Source organism: Miniopterus schreibersii, assembly GCF_964146895.1.
Source record: "Miniopterus schreibersii genome assembly, chromosome: 4".
Taxonomy (NCBI): Eukaryota; Metazoa; Chordata; class Mammalia; order Chiroptera; family Miniopteridae; genus Miniopterus; species Miniopterus schreibersii.
This window is the reverse complement of record NC_138105.1, coordinates 24,794,567-24,815,514: the sequence shown is the minus strand read 5'-3', so window position 1 is coordinate 24,815,514 and position 20,948 is coordinate 24,794,567. Positions and strand designations below refer to the sequence as shown.

Below are 20,948 nucleotides of genomic sequence, written 5' to 3'. Positions count from 1 at the left end.
TGCACTGTACCAGTTGTTAACTTTTGGGAGTAGTATCTGAGTGCACTTGCATTTAAGTTCAGTGAGACGTAAGAGTCTACGGCACATTTCTCAGTAGAACTCAAAACCTAATACTCCCCAGTCCCCAGAAGCCCAAATTCCACTCACAGCCCTGGCTCTAAAGCCAAGGGCATGTGACTATATTTACATGAGCATGTCCCTGTGCCGTGGCTGCCCCCTCCTCCTGCCATCTTCGAGAACTGAAAGGATTCTGCAATAGGTGCATGTCGCCTCATCTCACAGTCAGGCTCAGGCAGGATACCAAGAATGAGGCTATCAGAATGTCTCTAGAGAAAGTAAACTCATCTACAATTTATCTTCAAATAAAAGGCCACACCCCATAGAACAATTAACTTTTTATAAAAATACAATGTACATATTTACACTCATGTACACATACGGTCATACATGACTTAGTGGTTAGAAAGCTTTTCCAATTTTAAGTCATACCAAGGTGCTCACAATTCCCTCCCTGGGCCTGCTGAGGACTGCTGGGGCCTGCCTGAGGGACAGGTGGGCACAGGGCAAGGCACTGTATAAATAAATGTAAAGGTTGTGAACCTGTGGGAAATGTTAGTGTACACCTCTGATCAGAAACGTGGCAAGATCCACAAGAAAAAGTGCCATGCTTTTCCCCCCAGCCCTCGGCCTGAGCAGGGAGCAGGGCGGGGCTCCTCCGAGGCTGAGGGAACACTGTCCTGCAGGGCCTTGTTTTTCCTTCACATTTCACTGGCTTAGGAACAGTGCCCAGGGCTCAGCTGGGAAGGGAAGCATTCTTTGGAAACAGGATTCACTTAGTGCAATTGTCTTTTAGTGCAGAGCCAGCCAGCCCTGGGGTTGGTGCTGTGCTTTTCTGAGGTCACTGGTCTGTTCCCTCAGGCCAGCTCAGTGACAGTGAGACCCTCTCCAGGCAGCTGGGTTCAGAGGGAAAACCTGGAGGGCTGACTTCTGTCTGAGACCTCCACCTGATACCAGTCTCAGAACCTCATCTCCCCAGGAGGCAGGGCCAGTTTTACCCAAGATGAGCCCAGGCTCTGTCCTGCCAGGCCCTGAGAAGCCACCGTCCCAAGGAGGGAGGCCCCATCCCCACTTGGCAGTGGGGTCACACTATGCATGTCAAGGGGTCCACAGGAGTCTTGCTTCTCTGCACCACAGCCACTATAATGCCAGGTCCTGCTCGCCTAGGAGAGCAAAAGATAGCTGGGGACCCAGCTATGGCGCACAAGGAATGGCCTGGATGGAGGGCAGCCGGACTGGGGGTAGAATGCTATCCAGCCAGATGCTGTCCATATTCTTCATGTCTGTGAAGACACGGTGTAGGCTCAGTCCGATATCCCCTAGAAGATATGAAGTTGGTTGTGTGAATGGGAGGAGATGTGTTCTCCCCCCATCCCCGCCCCCGAAGGCCACAGACACAGGCAGCCTCTGATGTCCATCCCATGGCTGCAACATCCCTTATCTTTAGTCAAACTTAGAGGCATGGGTGCAGCAGCCAATTTGCAAGCTGTCTACACCCTGATGAGCTGAAGAAGGATGCTTTACCTTTGCTGCTCCCTGACCCTACTGCAAGCCTTCCCCTCCCCCCCCACCCCACATGGTTCTCCCTTCTCCCTAAGGGGCTTCTTACCCCCAAGGCTGTCTGGCTCCTCCTTGCAGCTGAAGTCTCCGTAGACAGAGGCGGGCTGGGCCCCAGGTTCATTGAGCAGGTACCCCTTCCCATCCACATTTGTCGGCTGCCACTCTGACTGCTCCTGCTCCAAGAGCTGGGGACAGAGGAACAAGAGGCCATCAGCTCACTTCCAGTGCAGACTCAGCCTGTGGCCCTGCCCTCAATGAGCCAAAGCTTCCCAGCCAGGATCACACCCTTGCCCATTTTCACATTCTTAGACGGATGTAGAAGAGTTCACTTAGGACAGAGGCCTGGGAGGTGAGACTCTGCCTTGGACTCACATTCCCACATCAACCCCTGGCACCGAATCTCCAAGACTTTCCTCTCAACTGGGTAAGGACATGACAACTGGGAGTGTGGCTTAAAGCACTGGCTAGGGTAGTAAATCAAAAAAGGTGACTAGAAAAGATAGAGATAAGGAACTATGCCTATGTCTGAATTTTCTGTACTGATGGAACAGAGCCTGCGTACAACTGCAAAAACTTTTTTATATTCACTTTTAAAACTGAAGGGGAAAGAAAACCCTAGAGGATAATTAGCTTAAATAAATAAATAAATAAGCCATCACATTACAGATCCCAAAGGCTGATTATTGAAACCTGATGTGCATTTCGGCTGGGGCATGTTTGGGCGGAGGACGCAGGCCAGGGACCTGGTCCTGATGGTGGCTGACTCAGAGCCATCTGAGGCCCTGAGGCTTGCTTCAGGACAGTCTGTTGGAAACCAGGCACCCCTCCTGTCCTCACTTCTGCAGTGTGTTTCCCACCAGCTAAGGAGGGCAGAGGTCGCCAGCCACATGGATGTGGCACTATGCAAGCAGCCAGGTCGTAGCAGTAGCTGCCTACCCTCCAATTTGGAAGCTCTCATTGGTTCTCTCTCTCCTCACTGAGCCAGCAGCTACTTCAAAAGTGTGTCCAGGGAGGAAGGGGCTTTACCTTCATGATGTCCTCAGGTAATTTCCCTTCCTCGTCTTCGTCTGTTGTGGCTGTGGATGGGGAAGAGCAGAGAGGTTGGCTGGCAGTCAGCCACGCTTGCCCTGCACTTCCAGCCCCATCAGATTCCCCTGCCCCTACACACACACACAGGCCTCCAAGTGGACATCTGCCTGCCATGGAGACTGCAGAACAGGACAGTCCTAGTGACTCAGCCTCCCAAAGCCTGAAGCCACACCTCCTCCCACCCCCTCGCTTCCTTCCTCAGCCTCAGAGACTGGGCTGCAGAGCAGCCAGGAGAAGCAGCAACCTTAGATCAAAATGCAGCCCCTGGCCCCCTTCCTCTTTTCTCTAGCCCGCCACAGTTAGCTCTGTGCCAAATGGAATTCTGAGCATCTTTTCTCCCCCAGGAAACCCCTCCCAAGACCCAGGCAGGCAGGCAAGCCAGGCCCCAGAAGCACAAACCTTCAGAGGTGGAGGGCATGGGTGACACCTGGAAGTTGTACAGGTCACTGGTGCTGTCCGGCACAATTTCCACTGGGATGTGCCAGTCAGGGAGAGTGCTACTGACGGCACATGGCGACAGTGCTTCAGGACAACAGAAACAGCAGGTCAGAGCTGTGTGTTTTCTTAGGTTGCAAGACACCCAGCATCCCCTACCCCACAGCCTGCTCCACTAGGCCACCCAAAAGCATGATGCCCCCAAAAGAGAGAGCCCATCCCACCCCCGCCCTGTATGGTCCCTGCCAGGCCCCATCATCTCACCTGGAGTAAGGGCCCGGTCAACCTCCAAGTCCTGACCCATGTAGCCCTGAGCTGTGTAGCTGCTGTGGTCATCAGGCAGGGTGGAGCTGCTGAGGCCATCGGAGAGGGTATCAGGGCTGGAGTCCCCGTATGACTGCAGAGGGAGAAAAGCTTAGACAAGGCTGCTGTGGCGCTTCTTCCACTGCCCAGACTGACTCACAGGTGGCCAAAGACTGGCTGCTTAGGACCACACTCACCTTCCTCTTGGCCTTGCTCTTAGGATCTCGGCTGGACTTGGACTTTCTCTCTGTGGAGAAGATAGGCTGTCAGCCTTGGTACAGGCACACCAGCCCCAGCTGCCTGCCTCCCTCCCTTCCTCCCTGCCTGAGTGCTTCCTGAGAACCCAGAGCCCTTGGATACCTTTCCTCTGGTTCTTGGTGAGCGGTGGGAGCATCCGGTACACCCGCACAGCTGAGCTGCCTTTGTTCCTGCTCTGGTCCTTTACCTCCTCGATGTCTGGCAGGGAGTTCATGGCACAGCGAAAGTTGGCCTTCCATGTCTTGGGATCTGGCTCCTTTTCCCCTGCTTTGTATCGGCCTAGTGGGCAGGAAATTGAAGAGGACCGTTAGGGCCATAGGTGGCGATCCTCAGCTGCCCCCTGGCCTGGGAAGAGGAAGGCAAGCGTTTCCTAAGCTCTCGTGTTGCCAGAGATCCTCACTGGTCAAACCAGCAGGTAATCCTGCGTGACACTCTGCAGGCTCTGGTCCCTGGGGTTTCTCAAATGCCCAGGCTTGTATAAACACACCCAGCAAGCCTCACTGAAGGGCCCAGCCGGAAGCACTAGAGGGCCCACATACCTAAAAGTGCTCTTTGTCCTGGACCATGCCCAGACTCCCTACTTGAGCTGTCAGCAGCCAGAGGGTAGGGATCTGATATTTCCAAACATGGGAGTGGGCACAGAGTAGGCATCAAAGAAAAATTACTGATAGGTGGGCTGACTAGTCTGAGATGGGCCAAGAGCCCCATCCCCTCAAGGATAAAAGGAGACCACCAACAAGATAGACCTTTGGCCAAGGACCTCAATCAACATCAGGAAAAAGGAAGGCCTAGGTCTCTTTTAATATCCTGGCTCACAGCGGCTTTTGCCAGGGAGAACTTTAATCCAGCCACAAACTCCCTGAAACAATGGCCCCTCTTCAAAGAAATGCAGGTCTGCCCTCTGCCCCCCTGCCCCAATCTTGTATGCCATCACAGGGAACTCAGAGAGCCCAGTGAAGAGCCTCTGCGTTAACAGAAGTACCTCCCCTTGTCCCCTCCCTGGCTCCTCCTGGACAAGAGTCACACACCTGTGTGAATGGCCCAGCTGCGGAACAGACAGGCATCCTTGTTGATGTCCCAGCCATGCTTGGCAGCGTGCTTCCATGGGATCTGGAAGGTCATCTCCTCCTGAACAGCACACACACATGTACACAAGGTTGTGTCAGTTCAGAGATTACAGCCTCCCAGGTCTGAGAAAAGGCTGACTTCCCCTTTTCACCCTAACAGCTGGCTTGGGTTGACCCATCCTGAGATTGGCATAAACAGGTTGCTGCATCACTCTGGATCTCTCAGAAGGGGCTATGGGTTCTGATAAGCTGTGGCACCATGAGCTCAACAAAGACCTCCCTCTGCCTGTTACAGATGTGCTTCTCTGGCTTGTCAGCACCAACATGGAAATGAGAACTCTGTCCATTAGATGGGGCTGCTCAGGACACCTGGGGCCACTGGCTCCTACACTGAGGGCTCTGGCCATACAACTGAGGAAGCCCTGGGCCAGACTTGGATGCTGACTACCTGTGTGACCCTGGCACTGTACCTCTCTATCCCTCACTGTTTTCTATGAAATGAGAAAACACAGTGACAAATATAAAGACTAAGGTCTCACTGTTCTCGTTATTAGTAGTTTAGCAGTATGGATTTCTGAGTCAGACTGCTCAGCTTCAAGTCTTGGCATCAAAGTCATTATCTACCTCTCCGTGTCTCAATTTCCTTATCTGAAAATGGAGATATTAAAGGATCGACCTCACAGGGCTATTTTGAGGATTAAATGACACAACGTAAGTAACATAGCATGGTGCCACACTCCTCTGTAGTGAGTGAACAGTAAGCAGTAGCTATTATTATGAATACTGTTATTAGGTGTGTAGGGTCTGTGTTGTCCTTTTATGCACCAGCAAGAGGTTTCTTGGGCCGGGACAACTGGTGCAAGGTTAATTCTTGGGTCGCCTGGTGAACCAGGCAGTGCCATCTGTCAGACTGGAGCCCTGCTGTGTGTGTCTGTATGGGTTTCCCTCAGGAGATCAGAACTCCAGCTCTTTAGATGCTTGGAGAGTCTAGCTGCTGGAAACTGTCAGTGACCTCAGGTGGGCGCCCTGTCCTTACCTCGAGAAAGAGGAAAGGCAGAAGTCGGGCAAGTGAGGCCCAGGGCATGCCTGTACACTCCCTGCATGCAGGACCCACTGGGAAACACATCTGCCTCCTCCCTATAACTTCCCTTTTTGAGCTGCATCTGAAGCTTTGGTCCCCCAAAGAACATGGGTTAAAATGTGGCAGAAAAAAAACAGAGTTACACTCACTTTATTAATCCAGATGAGCCCTGGGATTTGGTTGGAATTAATCTGCATCTCTAGCCAGGGTCTCATGCGCATCCGAGTGATGGGCATGTTGGCTGTAAATAAAAGACAGAAGGCTCCTGTTTGAGTCTGTTTGAGCAGCCCCTGGGCACTACTCTGCCCCACCCCAGGTCATTCGGTTACCCTCCCCTGCCCTCAACCAGGCAGCAGGAACTACAATCATGGGAGGTGGAGGCTTATAGTGAAATAAAACTGCCCTCCAAATATTTTTAGCATGTTGGGCAAAACCACTTCTTGCCCCTTCCCTCACCCCTCCTGCACAGTCCTGGGAGGAAACAGGCGTGTTAAAGTGATAGTTGCAAGATTTATGTGCAGGAAAAAGAGAAAATACACGGGTATCTTAATACCAGAACTTTTCTCCCCCAATTCAGATCCTTTAGGAAGGGAGGGGCTTCTTTTGCTCCAAGCCAAGAAATTTCCCAGCTGGAGATGTTGCCTTTAGCTTTGCACTTCCCCTAATGGGCAAGCAGTCACCCTACACCGGAGACATCCCTCGCCCGTCTTTTCTACGCTTTTCTGACAGCCACAAAGGTGCAGAGGCCGAGACGCTACCCCTTCCAGCCTGGCTCCCGCACCCGGCCAAGTAAACCGAACACCTGTGGCGCCTCCTCCCGCTGCTTCCGCAGGTCCTCCAGCCACCCAGTGCAGCGAGCCCCAACCCTGCCACCTGCACAGATAGCCTGGAACCTGGGGCCGGGGCACAGGGCACCCATGCACGGACGCGCACTCGAGTCCCGGCACGGCTTGTGGATGTGCGCAACGAACATACCCGCTAACCAGAGGCCCCGCGGTGGCTCCGCGCACACAGATCTGCGAAAGCGGCAGGGAGCCCGCAACCTCGGCCGGTGGGCTGTCCACGACGCGGCCCGCCCTCCCCGCGCAGCAGCCCGCCGTACCTCCAGCGCCCTCCCGAGCCCGCGCGGGGACCCAGGCAACGCCGCCCGCCGGCGACTCTCCCGCCGGGGCTTTTCAACCCCCATTTCCTGGTGCCCCGCGCGCCTTTGTTCGATGCCACCGCCCCCACCCCCACCCCCGTGGCGAAGGCGGGCTCACCTCTGCAGCGGGCGCGATTGAGCTGCTGTGCCCGAGGGTCCCGACGCGGCGAGCGCGAGTCCAATGGGAGCAGGGAGAAGGCAGAGGATGCCCGGGTCGCGGGGCCACTGGGCACGGCTGGCCTTGGCTGGGCACGGCTCCCGCTGGCCTCTGCTCCGCAGAGCTCGGACGCACGTCCTACCTCGACGAAGGACTGGCGCGTTCTGCCCCGGGCCAGAGATCTAAACACTTAGCGGGATTCCCCCAGCCCAGGCCCGGCCCCGCCTCCCGGAGGGCCGCGAGGACGCCGATTGGCCGGCGCCGCCCCATGATTTCGGGGAAATCAGGCTGTTGTAGAGCTAAGCGAGGAAAGGGGAAGTACAGGGCGGCTGCTCCTTCCCCACCCCCCAGCCAGCTCCTCTCCACCCCCACCCCGGCTCGTCCCGGAGAAAGGCTGTCCTGGAAAGCCGAATCCTCCCAGCCTGCAATTACTCCCCAGTCCGCATTCTCCCAGCCTACTCCTCCAGAGGCCATCTCCTCACCCTCCTCTCCGGGGGGTGATGACGTCTGTCTCCCGAGCGCAGGTGAGGGGTTCCACCCGGGCACCTGCCACCTTCTTCAGAGTGGACACCGGGATTGAATTCCTGAAAACCAGCCTGGTTCCTCAGGCCCGCTAATGGGATGTCAAAAAGGGAGGATTTCAGTCCTCACATTGCCCCCTTCTTGAGGAGTGACCCACCTCCAGGTCACTCACCTGCCCTGGGAAAGTAAAGGAAAGCCTGCTGTGCCTGGGGTGCTGCCTGGGGCTGCCCGGCGGGCCAGAGGGAAATCCCACTCCGGCCACTGCTGGTGCAGTCTGCCAAGGGACCCGAGACCGCAGTTTTCTCAACTACAAAATAATAAGGCTACCTCGCTGGTTTACAGTGACAGAGAGATAATGTCTGTAAAGCATCATGCCCCACTTGGACAGCAGGTGCTGTGCGAAATCCCTGACCAGAGCAATAGTGACCAGGGAGACACCTCGCCTCCTTCTCAGTCTATATCCTTGGGACTGCCCTCCAGCTGGCCTTACCTAACGGGAAAACAAGAATTTCAGAGAAGCCAGGACTGCTGAGTTGGGGAGGGGGTGGGGTAGCCTTGGTCCCTTACAGTACTCCTGCCTTAGGCCAACTCCACAGCCTCAGGTGGCCCTTGCGTGGGAGCTCCTCCGTAGTAGCAGCGTTGGTGGTGTCTCTGGGTCCTTAGAGCTTGGTCCAGAGACGTTCTGGGCTGCATGGGGCAGTTTCTTAGGGCTGGCCAAGACCATGGGTCTAGCCAAAGGGTTGGGGAGCCCAGGTCCCAGGCCATTCGGGAAGGGCAGCTAGTTAACTTTTGTGCTTACAACTAGACCTTGCCTTACCTGTGTACTCGTAAAGGCTGGGCTGAGCGTTCATTTTCCATCCTTCACCTCCCCAAAGCTGCTGACTCAAGTAAATCACTCTTCCTGGCAGGGCTGGTTGTGTCAGGCCCTTCATCCCAGCTCTCCCTCCATAGTAGCACAAAGTTGCAATGATGCAGGCTATATGAATAGACACATTGATGCAGCATTCCACCTGTCAGTCACTCTACTACCTCCCTCCCACAGAGGAAATGGATGGGTTAGGCCAATTCTGGTGGTGGGTGCAGGAGCTGGAAGAGGCAAAGAAGCAGGAAGAACTGTGAGGAATGAGCCTAGGTGGGTGTTAAGCAAAATGGGAGGTGCTGAGGGCCTGGAAGGGTTGCAGTGCTTTAAATGACAGATGAGAATGGAACCCACTACAGAGACCAAGACTTTCTGAGCAAGAAGAGCAGAAACAACTGGCTCCTGAGTTGTGAAGTCTGTTCTCTGTGCAGCAAATGCATGCTTGTCCTGTCCCTGACATAACCACTGGAAAATTCAGAACGAGATTAGGGAGAGGAAGTTTGCATCTCATGTGGTCTGAGAAATTGACCAAAATGACCCTATGAAGGCAATTGGAGACTGTAAAAAGTGCTTTAAAACAAGAACTTTATATTAATTCACAGATAATCATCCATATGTGTACATGTATATATAATGAGCATCTTTCCATGCCATGAAATGTACTTCTGCAATATCATTTTCAATGGATACATATTATCCTATCATAAGGATAAATAAGATTTTACCCAATTAATCCCCTTTTGTAGGACATTTAGGTTATTTCCATTTTTTCATAATGCAAACAACACTGTGTAGCTAAACCTTTGCACACATCAATGATTTTTTGCTCAGGAGAAATTCCCCAATGTTGCGATTCACCAATGAAATTGTCTGAAGTGTTCTTTGACTTTTTTTTTTTTTCACTTTTAACATTAACTTTAGGGATTCTATTGTATCTTGAAGCCTAAAGCAGGATTGGGACAGCTATACTCCAAGTAGGTGAAATAAAGCTACACTCTGTTGGAGTATCTTAAATTTTTATTGTAGCTCCTCTTGATGAATCCCATTCCAAGATGTATCACATTTTCCCTGTAATGCTAATCAGAACACAAAGTCTTCCTTAGTTTTTTCTTAGTAATTCAGGGCTGACCCTTTCCCCTCTCTGACTGAAAATACTCATCCTCTGTGATTCCAGGTGTTCCCTCTGTACAGGTGATGTCCAAACCCAAGCTCTGGCTGACTTCTGGACACTCCCCTACAATCCTATCCATAGATTCACACGCATACAAGCAGAAGTCCTGGCCTCCCCTCCCATACTGCCCCCAGCAGCTTTCTCTTGTCCTATTTCCAGCTCCCTCCTGGTGAAGTCTTTCCCATCCTCCACACCCCTTTGCCTCACCTGGTCCTCTGGGTCTTCCTTCCTCGAACCAAGTCATGTTTTCACATTCCAGGACCAGACTGTTTTGCCACAGCCCCCTCTGTGGCCTGCCCCTCCAGGTGCCTCTGCACTAGGGTCATCTCCCTAACTTTGATGATCTCCCTAACATTCAGGTCCACCCTGGAGCTTTCTGAGTTCTCCCAGACTCCTCAGCCCTACATTCAAACTGATGCTCACTCTGGTCCCAAGGATCTCATTCCAACCTTCTCTCCCACAGCTTCCCTATTCTTGGCAGTAACTAGAGGGTGGTGGAAAAGAACATAGAATTTCAGTCCAAGAGCCTGGGTTCTGGTGCCTTTGCTATTTTCTGTGTGACCTTAGGCAAGTTACTATCCCTCACTGGGCCTCAGTGTTTACATCTGTAAAACAGAGATACTTTAGTCCATCTCCTGATGTGAATACAAAATTTGATAGACTGTCAAACTCCTTTCTAAACTATAAAACATTAGTCAGCCCGGCAAGAGTGGCTCCGTTGGTTGAGTGTCGTCCCAATACACCCAAATGTTGCTGGTTCAGTTCTGGTCAGGGCACATACCTGGGTCTCAGGATAGATTCCCAGTAGGGGGTGTGCAGGAGGCAGCTCATTGATGTTTCTCTCTCTCTCTGAAATCAATTAAAAATATATTTTTAAAAGAACATTAGTCAAATGACATGTAGTAATAACAGAAATGCACGAACCTTTCACTGCACTTCCATTCTGTTGTATTTTCCCCTTCATGTCTTTGCACCTTCCATTTGCTCCACAACCCTGACTTCCTGGGATACTTTGAAACATTCACCCCCACCCCCTAATTTCAGTTCTCCCCGGCTCACTACCCCTCCCCCCACTTCAATTTCAGTCTCCATTTTAGGGCCCAGAGCAAATGCCTGGTCTATGAAATACCCCCAGAGCAGCCAGCTAGAAGTCATTCCGGAACCTCCTCAGGACTCCCTCACCCTTAACTTTCATGTTGCCTTTTCTCCAGTTATCACATTCCGGGTGGTGGCCTTCTGGAGAACTCTGCATTTTTCCATGAGACCTGAGTTGTTCACACCTACAGCTGAAGTTAGCTGGGGCTTAGCTCTGGAGCAGGGGCCCGCAGGATGCCTCCCATCTATACTGTCATTTACTGCGGGTAAATTTAGGGGGCAGTTTCTCTGTATAAGGCCCTGGGGCTTTCTAGGCTGGCAGGAGGGGCTGACTGGCTGGCAATCAAGATGCTGGAGACAAGCTCACCCTTGTGGGAGCCTTTTCCCTGATGGACCAAATTCTATCCTCAGCCTCTCAGAACACACTGTTACCTCCTCGGTGGGTCCAGTTAGTCCTGAGGTGCAGGACCATTGAGGCTTTAACTAGGTTTTTGAGATTAGGGCAGCCCTGGGCCCCTGCTGGGCCTGCTACCCAGAAAAGAGGCCACAGTCCCCAAAGCAAAGAAACCCACAGCAGGCATTCCAGCTTCCAGGTCCAGAGGGAGGGCTCTCTTAGATGCTCAACATTCCTCCCAGCCATCTTTATTTTCACAGCAACCTGGGAGGAAGTCAGTCCTAAACTGTGAAGTGCAGACCACAAGTCAGACATAAAATCATCTGTGCATCCAAAAGCTTAATGATAGAATCCAGGCGGCTTCACTCTTCCCGAAAGGAGCCTAGTTAGAGAGAAAGGAAGAAGTTTCTTAATTCATTCAACAAACACAAATTGCACTCCTGCTCTGGGTCAACTCCAGGTTTGGCCCTGGGGATATGCTGGGGCACGAGTCTAGCCCCTCCTCTCTCATATCTCTGGAAGAAACGCAGTATGACACAGCAGAATAAACGTTGTGCAGTTATAAAAATCCTAGATGCGGAGTGGGTGGTTGCAGCTGGCTGGGAAAGCGCTAGGGGTCCCGCCAGCGCCCCGGGCTGTTCCGGAACCCCGGAGGGGGAATACGGTGTCGATGTGGGCTGCCGCTGATGCCCTGTGCACTTTCATTTCTTATAAACACAGCATTGGAAGGAAAGAGGCCTCAGCTCCCCATCCGGCCCGAGGGGGCCCCCGCGAGGCGGGGTGGGGGAGGACTCGGAGTGGAGCTGGACCGGAGCAACACCCTCCTCCCCCGCGCGAAAGCGTCCTGCAGCACGGCCAGTGCTATCGTTCGTCCAGAGTGCTCCTGGCAGGCTTCTTGGACTTTACGGGGGCAACTGTACCCCTACTTCGCCCTGGGGAATCCGAGGCCTGGTGTAGAGCCGCTCGCCTCCCCCCGCCCCCCCCCACCCACTGGGTGTGTATATTTGGAGGGGAGGGGGGCACAAGCTCTCCGGGCCAACTTCCACATTCCTGCTCAGCCCAGACTGGGGGTGAGTTAGGGTGAGCGGCCGGCTCCGGGCTGGCTGGCTTCCCGGAAAGGGAGGGAGGGCGGGAGAAAAGGAAAGCCTCCCAGCCACGCCGCTGGGGTGGCTGCCTGGGAGCGCCCCTCCCCCTCCGGGAGGCGGCCTCGCCCACTCCGGGCGGCTCACCTGCTCCCAGCCCCGGCCACTTCCTCCTCCTTCCCCGCCCAGCCTCCCGCCGAGGGCCTTGTATTTGCAACCAGCTCCGCAGCTACAGGCTGTGTGACTTCGGGCAAGTTACTCGCCTTCTCTGTGCACGTTATGTACCCCCCCCCCCACCTCAAGATGAAACCAGTAACACTTTGGGTGCACAGCCCTTTGTCAACGCCCCTGCCCTCCCTTCGTATGCCCCCCCCGCCCCTCCCTTTGCCTCCCGGGGCCGTAGGACACACACAGTAGGCGCACAGAAATGGCGCCCACCTCTGCTGCTGCAGGGGAAGGCCGCTACGTCCCGCCGCTGGGGCACTCCGCCGTCCGCTGCAGCCAGAGAGACTCAGGTTAGACTCGCAGCTGCGCCGGCCGGGGGTCGGCGCGGAGCCGCGACACTCAGGGTGCCTCCCGCCTCTGCTCGGCCCTGCGGGCGGGGGAGCAGCGGGCAGGGCTGGACAGGCCACCCAGTTCTGCTTGGCCCGCGAGCCGGTTCCCCGGGGAGGGTCCGTAGGGGAGGAGCCTGGGTTTCGGTTTCTTGCAAACGCCGCCGCGACAGGGAAATCGAGGAGTTTCCGGGAACCGAGCCGGGAGTGCTGAGGTTCGCGCGGCGGCGGGGGCAGGGACGGCAGGGCGCCCGGCGCCGCGGGCCGGTGATCCTCTGGAAGTTCCAGCGGGAGCTGGGGAAAACCGGCCCCGGAAAAGCCCCACGCACATGCGTCTGCCCCCAGCCCCCCACCCCGGGCGGTGTCCCCACAGAAAGGGGCGTGGGGGGTAGGTGAGGGGCCTGTGTAGGCAGGCAGGGGCGAGGGAACAGCGCAGGCCGGTGGAATCTGAGGAATGGGGAGTCCCCCTCTCTCTGAAGTCCCCAGTTTTACCACACATTGTCACATCCAGTTTTATTGTCTTTATAGCTCTTATCATTGCTGAAATTATCCCATTTGTGTACTTTATTTGTTGGGGGATTTCCCCTGTGTGACTTGGAGTCCCTTAGAGCACAGCCCTGCCTGCCAGTGCAGCCTGCTGGGTCCCCGGGGCCTAGAACCCAGCTCACAAGGAGAGACTCAGCGAGGGCTTTTTGAATGAGTAAAGAAATGGAGTGAATTAGAGGCATCTAGAGTGGGCCTTGTGGCCTTCTGACCTGCTCCCCGGGGACCTCTGGGCCCCTCTTTCCTGGCCCTCTAGACCAGCCAGGTCCTACGGATACCCGCAGTTGAAGGAGGCCTTAGCCCCTGTTGGGGGAGTCCTCTGTGGCTCCTTGAGAACTGCCCTCCAGATGGAGTAGGTTGGACAGTGAGCAGACTATAGTCATCACAAAGGAATGCTGCCTGTGAGGGTCGGCAACTTCCTGCCCTCCCCAGAGCTTGCAGCTCAAGCCAGAGATGTTTGTGGGTTGAGCTTGGATGGGAGCCAGAGAGGCTGGGAGTTTGGAATGGTGCAGGCAGAGTCCAGGACTCTCCCTGACCTCTTCAGAACAAAGCAATAACTGGGGTCAAGGTGCGCAGTGTCACCTGCAAACCCATGTCTCCTAAATTCTTACTTTCAGGATACCAAGTCTGTGATGGGGGTCTCCTTCCTGATAGCCCTGAGACCATGGCTCTTAGAAAGACAAACAAGCCCAGCTGGGCGTGGCTCAGCGGTTGTGGGCGTTGAATCCAGGAGATCGCTGTCAGGGCATATGCTGGGGTTGTGGGCTGGATTACTAGTTGGGGGCGTGCAGGAGGCAGCTCATCAATGGCTCTCTCATCATTGATGTTTCTATCTCTCTCTCCCTCTCCCTCCGTCTCTCTGAAATCAGTAAAGATATATTTAAAAAAAAAAAAAAAGACAAGTACAACTTCTCCAATCCAGAAGAGCTGGGAGTGGGGCAAGTAGCAGTAGTACCACTCTGGAAGCACCCAGCTAGCCAGTGGAAGGATAGGCAGACAGACCCTCAAGCATCCCTTATCCAGGCCAGCATCGACCTCCTCTGGCCCAGGCTCAGAAGCAGGTGGCTGACCTGGGAGAGGGCCAGGGAAACTCCAAATTCTGCAATTGTGGAGCTTGTGCTGTGAGCACAGCCCCTGGTGACCCTGGTGACTCAGCCTGGGAATCCCAATTCCAGAGGCTGCGCTGGAATCAGGCTCAGGACAATGAAAGGGTACCCTTGAGGGGCATAGTGATCATGACAGCAGTTTAGTGAGGCCCCAAACCAAATAGATTATTGTCCACTCTTTCTGTTGCCCAAGGCAGGACCCACTGATGCTGGTTCTCTGCCTAGTCCAACTAATGTCTTTGAGGTGGAACCTAACCGTGATCCAAACCCATATATTTGACTTGGGAGAGGACCTATCTTCCCAGTCTGTGTTGGGTTCCATTTAAAGTCACATTTCAGAAACAATAGAGGTAGCTTAAGCTAGAAAATATCAACAGGAATATGTCTTTGTAGCTTGGACTCAGCAAGAGCTGAGTTTATAGGTGCATTCATGGAAGGAAAGCAGGGCAAGAGGCAGGGGAGGAATAGCATGGCCTGGTGGGTTCTGTGTCCTGAGTACTGTACTCTGGCTGAGCACATCAGGTACCCTGTAAACCAGTGTGACATGGATGATGCATGGATGGATGGATGAATTGATGGATGATGGATTCAGATTGTCTCAGCAGTGTGCACATTTTCCCTGAGATGGTCTTGGCAACAAGACAGTTTCCACAGAAACACATTGATTCACCAAAAGGAGAGAGGGAAGGAGGAGCATGGCTTCCCTGAGCAGCACTCTGATCATTTCTGTCTAGTTCTGTCCCTCCAAGGGGATCTCTGCTTCCTTTCCCATTGCCTTGTTCACATATGTGGCCCCTCTAAGTCCTGCAGAGAGACTGGGAATCCAGTGAAAACGGGCCAGCCAGCTACAGAACAAGGGGAAGGGGCTGTTAATATCAGGTGGGTGCTCTCTTCCTCTCCTGAAGGTAGGTCCACACAGGGGCTCAATTTAAATAGGACCTCAGCCAGATGTGAGAGTTTTCAGTCCTTTCTCTGCATGGATAAGTCTTCAGGAAAATCTGTTTACTGACTGACTGATAGGAGGGTTTAGGGTCAACAGAAAACCCCCTGCCTGGATAGTCTGGGAGAAAGCATGACTGTCTGTCCTCCAGCTTTGCAGGCCACAGTGACTGTGTCACCACGTCAGATAGCCAATCTGAAATGCTGCTCTGGGAGTATTTCAGAAGACTGAATCCATATTGGGGAGCAAAATGTGTCTGGGTCGGTTGGGAGGAGTTCTGAACTGGTGGACTTCTGGTGACTGGTCACCCCCAGGAATCAAAAGCCATTCTCCCGTCTTCGAGAACCTTTGTGAATGTTGGAGAGGGTTCCCCACAGCCTCATGGGCTGGAGCACACATGTATTAATTTGCTTTTAGTAGAATAGTCACTCCAGAAGGCTGAAGACTTGGGGGCATCTGATGATCATGGAACGTTGCTCAGCCCTGTGGCCATACTGCCTGTGTGAGGCACTTCAAAGTGCGCAGCCACAGTCCCCACCACTACTGTGGATATGAGCTCTCTGAGAGCAGAGAATGTGAGTGCTACACTTACAAAGCCAGCTCCCTGGCATCTAGCATGCTCCTCAAAAACAGTAGGCACTTAGTGCGCTCTGACAGATGTGTGTCATACCTGGAGCACAAGGCAAAAGGCAAGAGATACTGGGTGTGAGGACAGGAGCGGTTTATCTCAGCCATTGTTCACAGATGGCTACTCTGAGGACAAAGCATTCAGCAGGGTCATGAGGGAGTCAAAGTTTAATGGGCTAGCAGTGGAACAGGGCATTCCAGGATGTGGAAACAGACCAAGGAAAAGCCTGAAAGCTCAAAAGTGCACACAGATCCTGCTTGTGGTGTGGCTGCTTCGGGAGCTGAGGCTGGAGCAGCCAATGGCGGACACACTCGGAAGAAATTTGAATGCTGTACTCAGGAGTCTGGACTTTATCCTGCAAGACAGGGTGCTCCTCTGGGCATACCCATGGTTCCTCCCTTTCTGGAGAGCCAGGGTCTGTCATCAGATGTTTGTTGAAGTAAATTCTAGGGCAGATCCTGTGAGGGTAACTGGGAGTCTGATCTGTTCTTTAGAACTTTCTGGGCTTTCAGGAAGATGAGATGTGTGGCAAACCAGAGAGGAACGAGGGTGAAGCAAATAGTGTCCTAGGCTGCAGAACACTCTCAGGGGCCAGCTCTGCACTTGCATGACCCCAAGAGTGAGCACCTCCTTAAATTGTGCTCCCTAGGCACCTACTTGCCTTACCCTAGTCTGGGACCCTGCTGCATTCTGGAAGAAGGGTGATGGGCAGGAGGCAGCTAAAGTGATCCAAGTGGGTTAGGCTGTGGCCATAGGAAATGGGGAGAAGTGGGCCTACTTGAGAGCAGGATTGGAAGACAGAATTCGGGGATGGACAGGATGTGGGATGGGTTGGAGCAGGACCATTCTGAGGTCCTTCTCTAGGTTCCCCATTCTGGGAGCTGTGTAGGGAGACGGACCCACCACTCCACCAAAGGGGCCTATATGCCTACAGCCAGGGCCAAAGCAAGACTCTGAGCCTTGGCTTCTGTCCAAGGTTATGAGTCTGGGGAATCAAGGGCATTGAGCTAAAGAGAATAGGGCAGGAGGTAGAAAAGTCACACAGCCGACCCCAGGAATGCCCAGGTCACTGGTGACTCCAGCTAGAACATGAAACAATACACCAAGACTGTTCTGCCATGCCCTTTGGACACTAGGTATGTGGGCACAGCAGCAGGGAAGGCTGGATAAGAGTGCCTCCACTTCTGGATGGAGCATGTCTATCAATTCATCATCCCTCTGCTGTCCAACAGGACCAGAGTCCATCCCAGGTCCACCTGTGTTCCCAGGGCATTAGCAGTTTGGCCCCTGGAGCTTCAGACTCCTGGAAGCTCTGACCCTGTGGCAGCAGCTCCCCCTGGGGGCGAGGGTATAGGAGTCTAGGGGAGGGAGAAGGGCTCCAAGGGCAGGGCCAGGAATTGAGACTGGACTTTGGTTAAGGCAGATAGGCAGGTGCCACTTAGTAAATAGAGCACCTGTTTCCTGGTCAGTAGCCTTTGAACAGGTGATAGAGAGTAGGACCCAAGCAAAGGCAGACAGAGATGGGTTTTCTAAAGTGACTACTGAGGGAAGCCAGATGAGGACCCTGTTCTCTCCCCTGCCTGTGTGACCAAGAAGACTTGCACCCTAGGCTGAGCACACATCTCCTCAGGTGGGCTCAGGCGCCCCCTGGGTTCCCGCAGAGCAAGCCCCCTGAACCCACAGAGGATTTGGCCTGGGACTGAAGGCCAAGGGATAGACCTTTGAAGGCTCAGTGCCCTAGGCACTCTGAAAAGGCAGAGAGTCATCTCCAGACACAATTCCTGCCCCAACTATCCAACCCAGGCTGGGAATGGAGGCAAGAGCACGTTAGCAGATCAAAATCGGGACTCACTCCCCTCCTGAGCCCCAGGCCAGTGCCTTGGGACACAGGGACCAGTTTGGAGTGCTGGATGAGATGGACAGAGGAGTGAGAGGACTCTATGTGTGCCGCTCCGGTCCCTTCCAAGCCAAGAAGTCCACAAACAGGGCCACATCTTGGGAACCCCCTTCGCAGAAATTTCTACCACGAAAATAGTGGCTTTCCTTGATAAGCCCTGCCCAAACTTGGCCCTGCCATCTGGAGTCCCCACCTCACATTAGAGGCTCTAGGAGTTTACATCATGACTTTTAGTTACAGTGAAGGCTGAGACCTCACTTGGCTCCTGGGAGCCCGGCAGGGGTCTTGACCTCAGGGAAACTTCTCTCCCAGGCTAAAGCGGTGTCGGTGGCCACTATTCTCTTTAGGACTCAGAGAGGGCTGAGTGCTCAGGAAAGCAACTTCTCACCATGCCCTAGGTGTGGCCCTAGCAGCCACCTTGATTCACCAGGGCAACGTAAGCTCCTCAAAGAGACTCCTCAGACCGCTCCGCTGCCAGGCTCTCAGGGAGAGGTGAGGCCTACGGGAGAGTCCCTGAAGAGAAGAAACTGGTGCTGTGTGTTAAAACTGTCCATGCACCCTAGGAGCCATACTCAGCCAGGAGACCTGGTGCCACATGGCCTGAGAGAGGGTGGGAGCCATGGGAGCAATAAGGTGTCACCAGTTTCTGGAAGGGATGCCACCGTGCTGAGGATTGTGGGATGAGAAAAATCAACTTTCAGACACCAGGAGCACAGCGAACAGCAGATGAGGTCCAAAGGGTCTCATTTCCTGACAAGCAGGCCTTGTGAAGGCCTTTGGGCTGTGCCTGCCAGCTGTTCTATTGCCTCGTGTGCATTCTCTGAGGGCCTAACAGCCCTAGCAACCAGGGGAAGGCTGTCCCTTGGGTGGGAACCCACGCCAGAGCCAGGGACATGGCAACTCTGTCACATGGTCCCAGAACACTTCTAGAGGAATCCATCTTCTCTTTTAGGCCCCTCTGCAAATTTTCTCTTGTCATTTTCCTGTATGTGTCTTTACTCTCCCTCTTCTAGCCTAGGGATGTTTTTGACCGTTGGTGCCATGGGGATGGATTACTTGACAAATTCAGACAGCAAACATTTACTCTGTGGCCAGGTGCCATACACAGAGGTAGGTGCTGTGGGCACAGACTTTCAACAAGAATTTATTGAGCCTGTACTATGTGCCAGGAATAGCTCTGCACACTAGGGATATAGAAATAAAGAAGACAAAGTCCCTGCTTTCATGAAACTAATATTCTAGTGGAAGCAGGCAATAAACAACAGGGAAAGTCATTTTGTGATAACTATTCTGCAAAAAAATAAATTACTATAGCACGGTGTCATAGGGAGTATGGAGGTAGGCACTCTAGATTTGGTGTGCAAGGAATGTCTGTCTGAAGTGGTGACATTTCAACTTTCTAAATAGCAGAAGAGTCAGTGATGTGCAGAACAGAGCAAAGAGTACTCCAGGCAGAGGGAAGAGCTTGTGCAAAGGTCTTAGGAAGAGCAGATGGTGTGTTTGAGGAAAAAGATCATTGTGGCTGCAGCATGGTGGGCAAGCGGTGGAATGATAGAAGAAGGGACCAGGAAGACGGGCAAGGATCAGATCATGGGCACTTGGGACCCACTGTCAAGGGCTTGGGTTTTATGCCAAGGGAATGGAGAGCCTTTAAAGGATGTTATACGTGGATATGAAATGACGCAGTGTGCATTTTTTTTTTTTTTTGAACTTTTTATTGAGGCATGACATATATACATAAAAGAATATAAAGCACAAGCATATAGCTTGGTGAAATTTCTGAGTGAACACATCCATGTGACCAGCTCCCTGATCAAGAAACAGAACATCCCCCCACCCCAGAAGCCCCGTTCCCCCATTCCCTTCCCAGCTGATATCAGCTCAAGGCTAATCATTGTCTTGACTTCACCATAGATTAGTTCCACCTGTTCTTGTACTTTATACAAATGTATATAAGTAAATATCTGTACTCTTTTGTATCTGGCTTTCTGCTCAGCATCATGTTTGTGAAATTCACCTACTGGATATTGTTGCGTGAAGTGGCAGTTCTTTCCTTTTCACTGCTGTGTAGTATTTCATTATGTGAATATACCACAATTATTTATCTAGTCTATTGTTGATGGGTTTTGGGGTAGTTTCCCGTTTTTGTATGTTATGAGTAGTGATGCTATGAACACTCTTGTACACGGATTTTAGTGAATGTATTTCTGTTGGACATGTGCCTAGGATGGAATTGTTGGGTCAAAGGACATGTTTACTTACCCAAAGGGTAGCTTTAGAAGCTGTTGCTGAATAGTTTTCCAAAGAGGATGTGTCAATTTACATTCCACCCAACATTTGGTGTTAAGTGTCTTTTTCTTTTAGCTTTTCTGGTGGGAGTGTAGTTTATCTCTCTGATGTTTCCGTTTGTATTTCTGGTTACTGAAGAAGTTGAGCATGTTTTCATATGGTTATTGGCCTCTTCTGTAAAGTGCTTTTTCAAGTCTTTTGCCTATACTGTATTTCTACTGAGTAGTTTGTCTTTTTCTTATCGATTTGAAGTTCTTTATATATTCTGGATCCGAGTCCTTTGCCACATATATATGCTGTAAATATCTTTTCCCACACAGTGAATTGCCTCTCCAGTCCCTTGTGTCTTTTGAAGAACAGAAATTCTTCCTTTTAGTAGAATCCAATTTATTTTAGTTTCCAGGAAATATGTTTTGACAGGTTGAACTTAGCTTCTATCTTTCCGGCTAACTCCATTTTTCCCTTCTGAGTCATCTGTTTTCCATGTTCTGTCACAGGCCCAGGAGGGGTATGGAGATGTGCATCGCAGCATCGAGGTGCTGGCGGTGAGCATCTCGGTGTCATCCCTTAACCTTCTCTTGCTTAATGCATCTTCTGGGTTGATCTTTAAACATCCCTTCTCTGTTATTGCTTCTGGGTCCCTTCCCAAAGATCTCAGTCCTCACTTGTCATCTCCCTTCGGATCAGCCTCTCTCAAGCCATGTCTGGGAGCTGCTCAGTCAA

The 20,948-nt window shown here is 52.6% G+C and overlaps 1 protein-coding gene across 1 annotated transcript; it reads right to left on the bottom strand.

The window, feature by feature from the left end:
• Positions 1-382: 382 nt before the first annotated feature.
• Positions 383-7,507, bottom strand: IRF1 (interferon regulatory factor 1). The gene is made up of 10 exons (XM_081135255.1): positions 7,110-7,507; positions 6,000-6,091; positions 4,731-4,830; positions 3,805-3,981; positions 3,642-3,691; positions 3,406-3,538; positions 3,106-3,228; positions 2,644-2,693; positions 1,667-1,802; positions 383-1,376 (listed from the first exon to the last, which is right to left on the bottom strand). The coding sequence occupies exons 2-10, from the start codon at positions 6,084-6,086 to the stop codon at positions 1,252-1,254; spliced, it is 981 nt and encodes a 326-aa protein (XP_080991381.1). The 5' UTR covers positions 6,087-6,091; positions 7,110-7,507; the 3' UTR covers positions 383-1,251.
• Positions 7,508-20,948: the final 13,441 nt, after the last annotated feature.